This window comes from Trachinotus anak, unplaced genomic scaffold (genome assembly GCF_046630095.1).
Source record: "Trachinotus anak isolate AG129_WGS33_773 ecotype Australia unplaced genomic scaffold, CSIRO_AGI_Tana_v1 ptg000004l, whole genome shotgun sequence".
Taxonomy (NCBI): Eukaryota; Metazoa; Chordata; class Actinopteri; order Carangiformes; family Carangidae; genus Trachinotus; species Trachinotus anak.
In genome coordinates this window covers 1,347,809-1,360,762 of record NW_027273855.1, presented here as the reverse complement: position 1 = coordinate 1,360,762, position 12,954 = coordinate 1,347,809, and the positions used below count along the sequence as shown (strand labels likewise).

Sequence of the window (12,954 nt, the reverse complement as noted above, 5' to 3'; positions counted from 1 at the left end):
GTCAGTGTGGAGGATGGACTCAGCCTGCAGCTGTCAGCATTACTCTTCCACATGGAACATTACATCAGCCAGAGCTGTTCTACCTTGTTGGTCTGTTTCCCAGTGACTCAGAGTAAACACTGCTGTTTGATTCCTTCACTCAAAGTTGGTGATGAGATGCACTGTGCAGGGCTGCTCTTATTCTCAACAGAGAGACAACACAGAACAACATCTGTTGTTACATTATAGATAGATAGATAGATAGATAGATAGATAGATAGATAGATAGATAGATAGATAGATAGATAGATAGATGTTTTTTGCTGTGGGATGTAATGGAGAGGCCTTTATAGGCACCACTAACACTGTTTGAGACTTACGGTAAAGTGGAAGTTCAGCAGTGCTATAAAAAGACTGACCAGGAATGTACAGACTGACACCTCAGCCATGACCTCTGACCCCATTTCCAGAGGAACTCTAAACCATGTGACCAGAACAGCTATTGTCTGTGGATATCTGGATACAGCAGCTGCTCTTTCCCCTAAAATGGCAACTAACATTTACACATGTCTGGACGGGGAGCGATTTGGACACTGCAGTAATAGGAAATACAGTTTCTTTGAAATGATAATGAGTAACACAGGGAGGAGGAAAAAGTGATGAAAGAGCAGAAGAGGATCAACAAACCAACTCAATGTTAATCAATCCTCACCGTACCAGGCAGCAGCAGATTTCTGGTAAAATAAGTAATGAAAGAATAATGCAGAGAAATGCATGTTGAAAAGAAAATAATTCTGATGATTCCATGTATTATATTAAATAATGCCATGAATGAGGTTTGTGTTGATCATGAGATGAATGAGGTTACTATGGGTCTGAAATTACAATTTAAGTGGAGGCAGCAATTAAATATGTAAATTATACAAAAGTGTCAGAACAACATTTAAGGTTAGTCCATGCAACATGATAAAGGCTCAGCATGAGGACCAAGAGGTCATAAGACCAAACAGAACTGAGTTTCAGAAAAGACCAATTTAAATAAAACGGTAAATAAAAGTTTAAAAGTCCAATGATCAAACAGAAAAAAACAACCAATCATGAGGTCACGTGGACCATCCTGAGGTTGTGATGACCATGTTGACTCAATGAGGCCATGATGACCCCTGACCTGAATGTGGCCAGAACGACCAATAAACTGCTGAAATATACGAGGATAAGTGTTTTAATTCGAGTGTTACTGAGGTGAACAGTAGCAGCTGTAACGACCACAGACAGAACCAGGACCTCAGAGAACAGCACTGACGTCAGGGTGAATGTCGGACGTGGAGGCAGAAGTTCACCATCGCAGCCAGGTGACGATGAAATGCCTTGATTGGCTGCAGAAGCACCTGTCCTAAAAGAGAGCCCTGAATAATGCTGCGAGGATACGCTGCTTCTGATGAGGATTGAAATGATCGTTAAACAGAGAATCAGTGATTGAACTAATTAAGTATTTTATCATAGACTTGAAAGGGAAAATCAGCATGAGCCACAGTTTGCACATATTTGTATTGTATACATTTATATTTCTCTATGATATTTTTGTAAATATTTCATTTTACTTCATTGTCAAATTTCCTATTTATATTTAAGTGGTCTTCCTGCAGTACTCGTTTGTCTTATCTTTGTTTTTCCTTCTTACTACTTTTTACTGTTTTGCACCAAAACACCAAAACAAATTCCTCGTATCCTGGAAAACCTACCTGGCAATAAACCAGATTCTGATCTGAGTCACAGAGGAACCACCTCCACATTCAGGGACAAGAATGAAAGGTCAAATCAGAAAATGAAACATCTCTATTGGGTTAAAATGAGAGGAGCTATTGAATTCAGTAACTCTAAGGAAAGCATGAACAGCCAATAGGAATACGTCGTCAAGCAGAGAGAGAGAGAGAGTGTGATAGGTCGTCCACAGGCAGGGACAGGAGGAGAGGCTTTGGTGCTGCCTTTGACAGTCATTTCTCTGCCAGATTGGAAAACAAAGTGGGGTCAACTGTGATAAAGTTGTGAGTGATGTTATGACTGTGTGATGCTTCTCATGATATCTTTGGATGAGGAGCACCCTCTACTGATGACACTGACAGCTGCCTGATCGAGATGTGTTGTCATTTCCAGGTACAGTGATGGGATGGATGTCATACAGTGCAGGAAATGAGTCGAGATGGGAGAGGGAGGGTTCGGGTTAGGAGGCCGGCAGCTTGCAAACCAATCCCCTTAAAAAAATTATTTAAAAACACAGATATGGCGACATCTGGGAAACACTGCAACGAATCAGAGCGATGAACCAGCTCATGATATAAGACAGTGATGTGACGGCTGAGACTAAAAGATCAACAGACAAACTTCAGGTCATAGGAAGCTGGTTAGTTTTAGTTTGCATGGACATGTATTGGAAAAAGTCCAGTGAACAGTGGGTTCATTATATCCTTTATTTTCTAAAACAATGTACAGTTTATCTGTTGGACACAGCAACTTTGTAATGTATAAACCACAGCACAAGTCATTCATTCATTCATTCATTCATTCATTCAGCATGTTCAAGTCCTGCTGCAGACATAATGTGTAGACTTGACTTTGTATTTGATGTGTGACGTGTCTTTCTGCTCCGTGTGAAGAAACAAACATACAGCTCAGAAAAACAGAAAATACACAAAAGTTAAAAACGTCATTATTAATTTTTACATGTAAAATATTGTGATTTCTATGAGTATACACTTATATGAATTGTATGTTAAAATAGAAATGCACTACATACAGAAATGTAACTGTGAGTAGTTTATTATTATTATTATTTATATTTATTATACAGTAAATATTCACGGGTTAAAGTATAATTAGTGTAAGACTTTCTAACTCTTCAGGCATAAGATTCTATGACCTGTGGATTCAATAATAATGAGAATAATATAATACTGACATGAATTAAATGATTGACAGAATAAAGTAAAGTAAATAATAAATGAGTTTACACTCTGTCACTTTAGTGTCTTTGACACTGGAGATGGGAGTTTACACACTGCACATGTTCAGGTTCAGGCCATGAGAACATTTTGAATTACACAAGAAAAGATCCTGGTTTTGGTTAAATGATGGAAAGTCAACAGATTGTGTCACCACTGATGTGCATATTTTCCAAAATGTCTAACTTCCCCTTTAACTTTGTATAAATGAATGAAATCTGTGAGCTCCACAGTAACTTACTGCAGAACTGGTTCAGAAAAAGTGATGAAGTCATGAGACAGAAGTTTAGTCTGTGGATTAGATCAGTGTTACAGTTTCTAGGATCCCTCCTCGTACGTCCAAAGCCTCCAAGATTACACACACAAATTGCTCCTTGGCACAATTACACAATGTTAGATAATGACCTACTTGCTGACACACTCCATCAATGACAATCAATACAAGCTCATCACCGTCTGTGGAGTTTGTTTTCACAAACTGTCAAATTCATATGAAGAACTGAAGGTGACAGTTAGCTTTGTGCTCGGTCTGAGTCAGGGCTGCACGATACGGAAAAAAAAAATAGCATTTATTTTTGCAGATATCGTGATTTGAGTCACGATTTCAGTTAGATTTTCACTGAAAAAATGTTTTAAAAAGATCACGATGAGATGATGTTATGTTCCCTCACATCTGGAGATATGATTTGTAGGCTGCAGCGTCTCTGTAGCACCACAACATTTATGGTGCTAACAATGCACAACAATGTTGTGACACATTTTACCTTCATCAAAACAATTTCAGCTCCTGTGATTTGGATGTTGCACTTCACCGTACTGAGATTTTGATTATATTTTGATTAATGTCGATTAATGAGCTCGACTTCACACACAAACACACACACAAAATTGAACTGTTTGTATCTGACAAACATGGACCCAGACACCTTTAACTGTTACATTCAATAATATGAGTAAGATAATGAAAAAGTTCTCTTCATATTCAGTTGGAACAAACCTTTATCTCCAGATCAGTGTCGGAGGTGTGACTGTGGCTGTGAGTCAAAGATTGTACTTCGTATCTTAGAATGTCAGAAGTCAAGTTTCCATCTAAAAGTACTGAAGCACAAAATTCAGATCCATAAAACTGGCAACAGATTAATGTGAGTTACTTAAAAAAAGTGACTCTGGTTTTCACTTTTTCAGGCAACAGAGAAAGTTAATATCTAAAATTAAAACAGTCAATTTAATGCTTCAAGCCTTTGATCTCCGAGACAGAAAGTGGAAATGCATAACAGAGCAAAAGTTTGAAATCGTGTACTGAAGGTTCACATGTTCACATTTTCTGAATTAGAATATTATAATATATTTACAGTCTAAACTCATCCTGCTTTTTGTGCTGCAGCATCACATCTACTCACTTCGTTTTAAAGCCGGTTTTAAATATCACCAGGACAGGAGGTGAAAACAGACTTCAGTGATGCCCTCAGTCCAGTAATCCATCTTTATATGAGTCTGTCTAAACTGTGTCAATCCATCTCTATATGAGTCTGCAGATTAAACCTCTTATGTCATACATACACATTAGTTTATGGGATATTTGAAATTGAAGGTGCTCTAACGGTGTACCTGTAACAGGAAGCTTTGAGTGTTTGCGTGTACGGCAGCTTTCAGAGGTCGGGGTCATCCCCCCTGAGGGTGCTGAACTCCTCTGGGGCTGAGTACTTGTCAGAACCGCGACCAGCCGACTGGCGGAAACCTGCTGCAATCTCATCAAAGGTGCGGCCCTTGGTCTCTGGCACCATGAAGTAGGTGAAGACGAAGAAGCCCAGCAGCAGGATGGTGAAGATGATGAAGACGTACGGACCACACAGTTGCTGCATCAAAGGCAAAATGTAATTTCTTTTAAATCATGGGCACAAGCTACAACGTGCATTATCAACAGTCAGGAAGGTTAACGGCAGTGGACTGAAGATAAACTGTAAATACCAACGTAGTTTTAAATTACCTCAACATACTGGAAGCCCATCCCCACTAAGAAGTTGGCCGACCAATTGGAGAAACCGGCAACTGCTATGGCAGCAGGTCGGGGCCCCTGGCTGAAGAGCTCGGCCACGATGAACCAGGGAATGGGGCCGGGGCCGATTTCAAAAAATGCTACGAAGCTGAAGATGGCTGCGATGCTGACGTAGGACATCCATCTGAGCTGGTCCTGAGGGACACAGCACAACACAGAGGCTTTCAGTCGCTTCATCTGGAAAGCCGAACAGATGAAAGAAAGGTGATGCAGAAAAACTTACCAACAACGCCATGGCAACCGTTAGAAGAACTGCGGAAACCGCCATTCCCATCAAACCAGTGAGGTGAAGCGGTCTCCTGCCTATTCGCTCCACCACAAACAACTGCAAGGGAGAAAAAGTATCTTAGTTACCAACATCCTGGAGTTAAACAGCTTTTGATTTTTATTAGCTGGTTCTTTTTTGACTTACAGAAACCACAGTGAAGGCCATGTTGACCACTCCTGCACCGATGGTTGCATAGACAGGCTGGGACACGCCCGCTCGCTCAAAGATCCCAGTCGAGTAGTAAAACACCTAAAGACGATGGAAACAGGAAACAGTTACTTTATGTTTGTTAGAGTTGGCGTTTGTGTGCGTATGAAATGATCCGTAGACGTTAGACCAGACGTTAGACTAGACGTTAGACCAGATGTTAGACCAGATGTTAGACTGCTTTGAGACTTATCTTAAAACTCAGAAATGTGACAGGCCGGCCCGTCACCCATTTGTTGCAGTTTATCAGTGCTGGTGGCAGCAGGCCAAGCCGAGGTAGCCCAGATATCCTTCTCCCTACATCTACATGTTTTATTATTACATGACTTTATTATAGTTTTTCCTCCTTGGGCCACAGTGAAACCATCTTTAGCTGTGCACTTGAGAAAGGTGCGTTTGTTTTCTGCTGGGATACGACTCTCAGTGGTAAAGACCCTTTTCTCAGTGAAGAAGAGGACATGATGATAAATCCCCTCTGTTTATATTATATTCTCTCCTACACACTGTAACAGTGTTAATGAGTGAAACTACAATGTGTAGTTTACATTACACAGAGAGGACCAGGTGTGTGTGCTGTAATATTATAATATCTTTATTTACACAATAAGAAAAGGTTGTTAGCACCATTTTCCCAAACTTCAGTTTTATGACCCAGTTCTGTTCCTGTAGGTAGAGAATCATTCATTTCTCCTTTCTTTTAAAATGTGCACTTGTTCCGCTCTACCTACCTACAGTAGGAACCAGTGAGTATTTGTTAACACCTGAGTCAATCAGTCAAATTACAGTGTGAATCACAGGCTGTGTGGCAAAGTGTTACTAAAACTAACCAGTTGTCCTTTCTGGGAGTTCCCAATTAATTAATTAATTAATAATTACGTGCTGCTACGGCTCAGGAGGAAGAGCGACTCGTCCACTACGACCTCTGACTTCTACTGATTGACCCACTTTGTTATTTGCAGTGAGATTTATCTGACTTGTCTCTTATGACACATCTCTTGGGAAAGAATAATCCCGTGTAGATGGATGTTTAAGGCATCCTCACCCGGTCTAATCAAGAGAGTGACATATAACATTGTGATCCTATATGATCATTACGTTGACCCTCATTAGATTGACCCGTGTGACAGACCTGAGGACGACACTGTGACTTACAGCGTTGATTCCAGACAGCTGCTGTGAGAGCTGCAGCATGATGGCGACAAAGATGGGCTGGCGGTACATCGGGGAGCGGAAGAGCTCGGCGATGGTCACCGTCTTCTCCCTCTTCATCTGCTGGCTCTCCTCCCTCATCTCCTGCATGTCATCGCTCACGTCGTCAGTGCCGCGCAGCTTCATCAGGACTGGAACAGAGTAGTTCACGTTACATCGGTGTCAGGAAACACAAGCTGACGTGTGATCGAAAGGTTTAATAACCCTTTGAGTAAGTTACCTGTAAGTTAGGTCCTAAACACTGTGACTGTGTTTACTCTTGCAAAGTTATGTTGTTAATAATTGTGTGTTTTGTGATTTGTGTGTCTGTGTGTGTGTCTCACTGCTGCGGGCTTTGCTCTCCTCGTTGCAGTTGATGAGGAGGTACCGGGGGCTCTCGGGGCAGAGGGGCAGCAGCACACACTGCAGAACGGCGGGCAGCAGAGTGAACCCCAGCAGGAGGGGCCACAGGGAGGCGTTCCCCATGATGGATTCAATCCCAAAGATCTACACAACACACACAACACAATGCTCACACATAACACCACACTACGTAGAGCATCACATTTGTTCATAACCAAACAGGAAGATCAGCTCCAACCCAAAACCTGTGACTTTAATTTAACATAATGTTCTGACAAACTGGTGTAAACACAGACTGTTATTAACGCTGTTTTAACTTCTGCAGATACATCATCACAACTGTTACCTTGGTGTTGAAGCCATGAATTGTTCTCACCAAAACAACTTGATAAGTTCACATGGACACAATAATCTAATTATGGCCAATAATCAGGCTAATCAGGCCTAAGTCCAATTAAGATGTTTTGTGCCTGGGTTGCGTTTAGGAACCTATTTAAAGCACAGGACATTTGTCTGTTGCCCAGAGAAAAATGGAGAACGGAGTGAACCATATAAATAAAAGGAACACAATGTATTTTATAAATTATATATAAATAATTAATAGATATATTTATTTATTTTATTATCATAAGATGAAGCGTCTCACCAACACAGTGCATGGGATCAAGCAGCTGATCTGGTGGCAAACCGGACAGAAACTCAGACAGTTGGACTGAAGTGTTTCCATGACTGTGAGCTTCATCATATCAACATGATGACGATGAGGAGTGGTGACTCTGACTCACATTAACACCTTAATCACGTTATGTTGTGATTAAGGTTGTTGTGAAGCTACAAAGCTCTCGGATAAAAGCCAACCTGGACAGAGAGGAGTTTCACCCTGGAAGGCTTTTAATGTGAAATATCTGTACAGGAAGTGCTGATTTTCATTCATGTAGCTTAAAAACAGTCAAAAACAGCAAAGTGGAATTGATTGAAATGAACAAGTGACAGAATTAGTGTTGTGTCAGAGAGATGAGTATCACACAAGGTTATTATTGTTCACTAAAGCTAACGAAATAAAAAAAAATAGAAGTGAAAAAAATATTTTCATTTACTGAAATAAAAAATAAAAATGAGGCTTTATGAAAAAAACAATAACTAAATGAAAATGTTTATGGAAATGTGTTTACAAAACTAACAAAATAAACTAAAATTGTAGAGAAAATGTCTTTATTTTCATGTTTTGGGTGGATATGAAATGCATTGGCAGATGGAGCAGTATCTCACAGCTGATTGGTTCTCAGTGCATGTGGCCTGTAAGTGTCGAAACATTCACTGTATTAATGATGTCAAGTGTTTTATTGTTAATTAACTGCACTGATGTGCTACAGAGCTGCAGCACCTGTGACTGGTTCATCTGAATGAAATGGTTTGATTTGTGTTTTGTTGAGTTTTTATTACACAACATTTTTTCTGACTTTTCTGAATCTCATCTCTCCTCCAACCTGAACAACCACACAGGTTATATTTTTCAAATCTCTGATACAACCCATAGCAGTGTCTCTTGAAATAGAGCCCCCCATGGTGGCAGGTGTACCACACCTTGGTTGTCATGGTTACAGTAATAAACATCCGGACTGGACTGACAGCGGCATACCTACCTTTGTCGCCATGGTTACCATAATAACGGTCATGGCTTGGTTTAGGAAAAGATGTTGATTTGGGTTAAAATAAGAACTTCCTCAACATTAGATGATCTTTGTTGTCATGGTTACAATAATAACAACGAACGGTCATGGATAATAGAAATAACATAAACTGCTCCTGTCACATGGGAATCGAACACCGCTCTCCTGGGTCATATTCATCCATCCACCCCAACCTCCTCCTGACGTGGACTTTGTCGCTCTATAAACTACGTCACCGCACTTTTCCCTTTGCTCCTGTCATCATTGCTACGACCACTAGATGTCGCCTAGCAACAGAACCTAACTCTGGGTCATAGTGACCTGCTGACAGACGACCTGTGGGCTTGTTTTTCAGTCAGGAGGACAGACTCTGAGATACCCAAAATTACAAAAAAACACTAAAACTACACTAAACACTGAAAACAGTCAGATATAAATAAAATAACTGTTGTGCTGTGTCAATCACACAGTAGCCCCGCCCTAATGCATCCCCTGCTTTATGGTCTATTTTCCTCTAAATTGGACCATAATTTAAAAAAAGAACATCATGTTGTATTGAAGAAGACTTGAAACTAGAGACTGAGACATAAACTCATCAGGAAAACGTTTACTGAGGGAATAAATCAGTGAGAAGTAGAGACGTTTTCCCATAGACTTCAATACACTCAGACTTCTGTTTACAACCAGTGGAGTCGCCCCCTGATGGTCAGTAGATAGATGAAGCTTTAAGGCTCTTCAGCACTGGCTTCACTTTTCAGACCCAGAGTCTACATCCACAGTCTATGGTTGATACAATCACACTATTTACAGATTTATTTTCTCATTCTACAGCTCCTGACGATGGGAAACTAAGAGGACGATGATGGTTCGAGGGTGGAGGATCTCACCTGTGCCATGAGGATGCCGATCACCACGCCGAGCTGATGCAGAGTGCCTAAGGCTCCGCGCAGAGACGTGGGCGAGATTTCTTCAACATACATGGGCACAAATCCGGTGGACAGGCCGGAGTAGAGACCCACGATGAATCGGCCAATGATGAGCATCTCAAAGGAAGCAGCCAGTTTGGAGAAGCCCATGAACGCAGCAGCAATAAAGGCGAGTACGTTGGCCATGAGCATGGAGTTCCTCCTGAGGAGGTAACAACAACATTCATTAAGGGTTTGTCATTTTTGGAGAAGGTGTGATCGGTGATGTTGTTGGCGATGGGAAGAGTCTCACCTGCCAAAGTGGTTGACGAAGAGGCCGACGGAGAAGGAGCCGAACATCCCCCCCACAGAGAAGATGGCCACAGAGAGCGACCACAGAGCTGTCAGAGTGGTCTGAGGGATGGGCTCCGAAAACCTGCCGCTCCACGTCTCATTGTAGAAACTCTCAATAATCTGCAACACAGGACGGCACAGAGGAGGCTCGACATGTGAGGAGCAGGAAAACAGATTTATTGTCGACACTGAAATGGTTGTTTGAATTTTCTGTAAAACATTTTTTAATATTTATTGAAAAGTATCAGGTTCATTCATGTGTCTTTTATGAAAACTTACATTATTATGGACAGAACCAAAGTTATCATCATTTATTATCTGCTACATGATATAAATTTAGATAAATGAGGAAAATGACCTTTGACCTCCGCCCACACAACATGATACTCACATTCTGAGGAGCATTGATGACACCTGTGTTGTAGCCAAACTGGAGAGAGCCAATCACAGCTGTCCCCACAGCCATCATCAGCTGAGGCGTCACCTGTTGTTACAACCAGAAACACAGGTGAACATTATTGAACAGGCCTGATCTGAGCGAGTGATTTCATCATCATCATCATCATCATCATCATCATCATCATCATAATTTTTCCTTTAAATTTCAGCCACTCAGTGCAGAGTTGTACATAAATAAGCTTACATACATTTAAATATATTTGAGTCTGTAGCTCTAGTAACCATGGCGATGTTATCTATAATAATTTGTTCGTGTGTCCTGTAGTGTTTTGGATCTGTGCAGAGGAGAGTCAGTGTGAACCAGGAAGAAAAACAAAAATCCACACAACACGACTTTATCTTTCCCAGAGTGAGGGAACACATTAGCTCAATAAAAAAAAATAGATATTTATAGAACTGCACTTTATCTAAGCAGCATAAAGACAAGGAGGGAAATTATCTCCAGAAACAAGACAGATTCTGGCTCTAGCGTCCTCATTCCTCCAGCTCATGCTTTGTCTCCTTTATTTGCAGGAGGTGGAGCCCCTGTCTGATTCAGGTGCAGTTCTTTATACTGGGATTCACCTGCAACACCGGCCCCGTCCACTGTTTGAACCTGCAGCGAATCTCGGCTCAGAATGATCAATAACAAACAGGCTGATCAGGAGCCCAGAGCTTCACACACACAGATACACACACACACACGTACTTATATCTTTGTGAGGACACTCATTGACATAATGCATTCCCTAGCCCCTTACCCTAACCTTAACCATCACACCTGAGTGCCTAACCCTAACCCTGACCCTAACCTTAACCTAAACCTAATTCTAACCATAACTCTAAAACCAAGTCTTAACCCTCAACATGTGATTTGAAGGTGTCTCAAAAAGTGAGGACCGGCCAAAATGTCCTCACTTTCCCAAAATGTCCTCATTCTGTTAGTAAAATACTTTTTTTGGTTCTGACTATGCAGCAAGTACAAGTACACACACACACACACACACACACACACCTGTGCAGCTCCAGTTCACCAAGTGTTGTTCAGTGTTTCAGAAAACAGAATGAAAACACAGCAGCTCTCACTCTGCAGGTTTGTGTGTGGTGATGATGATGATGATGATGCTGATGAAGATGATGATGATGATGAAGATGAGCACCACTGTCACTCAGTCACTCATCAGTTACCTTCCCGCTGCTCTCCATCCTGCTCGGACCCTTCACCAGCTCCAGACTTCCCTTCCAGACGGAGAGAGGCTCCGGACCATCGGTGACAGTCAGTCCGTCTCCTCTCTACAACAGCAGGCGATCATCTCCGGCCAGCACCGGTGTAACGCACCTCTCCGGGACTCCGCCTCCATTCACCTGCTGCGGTAAGCGGCTTAGTGACGTCAGCGCTAAGTGGGTCTTAATGAGCGGGAGAGTCGCTGCGCTGATTGGCTGAGGAGAAAACACATGACCACACTAACAATTAGATATGGATCCAATACTGATCAAACCGATACAGGCTTCAACCGTGAAGGCAGAGCTGCTGCACTGTTCACCACCACAGCCTGTCACGAAAAATAACCTGTTGTTTTATTCATTTTCTGAGATTAATCTTTACATTATTCTGCTTCTTTGCTTAGGTGCAGTTTTTTTTTGTCTTTTTTTTGTGATGAAGAAGAGATCCAGGTAATGACTCACTGACCCCCCCCTACCCAGGAGCCTCTGTCCAAACCAACTTTCATCATTTCCACCAGATTTGGGGAGAGGTACTGTAGGCTCTTCTCCGTTCAGCAGTCCACAACCAGCACCTGGCTGACCCCCCCAGCCCCCCCAGCCCACCTATCAACCTGGTCAAAAGGTGTCAAAGGCGTGGCTTTCCTCTCGTGTCCTTCCTCTCCCTAAACCCCACTCCCCCCGTCTCTTAAGATCCACCCGACCCTCCATGTTTCTTTGCTCATTTTCTTCACCTTTTGGTTGTCTACGTTGCAGCTTTATTCTGAAATAAAAAAATCCCTCATCGGTCAACATTGAACATCCCATAATAACAAAGTGAAAACAGAAATTTAGGAACTTTTGCAAATGATTTATCTCTTTAATATCTCTTTATCTGATTTACAATCAACACCAACCTTCAGTTGCTCAGAGGGAGAGTAGAACATTTTATTTTGTTCTTTATTTCTTTAAGGATAATAAAAACTTATCAGTCCATCAGTTGATTAAAGTCGTGGATGTGAACTCGAGCTGACACAACATTCCTGACTCAGCTCACACTCCACTGCTGCGTTTACACACAGATGTGACCAGAGGCCCCTGACACGATACCAGCGCCCTAAAGCAGTGTGTGTGTGTGTGTGTGTGTGTGTGTGTGTGTGTGTGTGTGTGTGTGTGTATGTGTGTGTGTGTGTGTAAGTCCCTCGTGTTGGTCCAGGTGAGAGCCTCTCTCACTAATCCTCTGAGCACAGCAGCTATTTATACGTCCACTCAGCAGAGTCAGTGGAGGCAACATGTCGGACATGTGACCTGATGTTGCAGCTGCTTG

General features: G+C 41.8%; 1 protein-coding gene and 2 long non-coding RNA genes across 3 annotated transcripts; 2 read left to right on the top strand and 1 right to left on the bottom strand.

Moving 5' to 3' along the window:
- The first annotated feature begins 182 nt into the window (after positions 1-182).
- LOC139620022 (uncharacterized) lies at positions 183-7,195 on the top strand. The gene is made up of 3 exons (XR_011690719.1): positions 183-2,133; positions 6,620-6,929; positions 7,071-7,195. It is a non-coding gene; the product is annotated as an uncharacterized lncRNA (long non-coding RNA).
- On the bottom strand, positions 2,434-11,749 carry slc2a1a (solute carrier family 2 member 1a). Its single transcript, XM_071475145.1, has 10 exons — positions 11,616-11,749; positions 10,381-10,473; positions 9,949-10,109; positions 9,618-9,858; positions 7,042-7,204; positions 6,662-6,849; positions 5,447-5,551; positions 5,258-5,359; positions 4,966-5,169; positions 2,434-4,834 (listed from the first exon to the last, which is right to left on the bottom strand). The coding sequence occupies exons 1-10, from the start codon at positions 11,631-11,633 to the stop codon at positions 4,628-4,630; spliced, it is 1,482 nt and encodes a 493-aa protein (XP_071331246.1). The 5' UTR covers positions 11,634-11,749; the 3' UTR covers positions 2,434-4,627.
- Positions 10,145-12,255, top strand: LOC139620024 (uncharacterized). Its single transcript, XR_011690721.1, has 3 exons — positions 10,145-10,497; positions 11,655-11,800; positions 12,056-12,255. It is a non-coding gene; the product is annotated as an uncharacterized lncRNA (long non-coding RNA).
- Positions 12,256-12,954: the final 699 nt, after the last annotated feature.

Excerpts from the sequence above, each read along its gene's own strand:
- slc2a1a (XM_071475145.1), bottom strand. Across the intron at positions 7,205-9,617 it reads TCGGCATCCTCATGGCACAG|ATCTTTGGGATTGAATCCAT; the intron begins GTGAGATCCTCC and ends TGTGTTGTGTAG. Across the intron at positions 5,360-5,446 it reads TGGCCTTCACTGTGGTTTCT|TTGTTTGTGGTGGAGCGAAT; the intron begins GTAAGTCAAAAA and ends TCTCCCTTGCAG.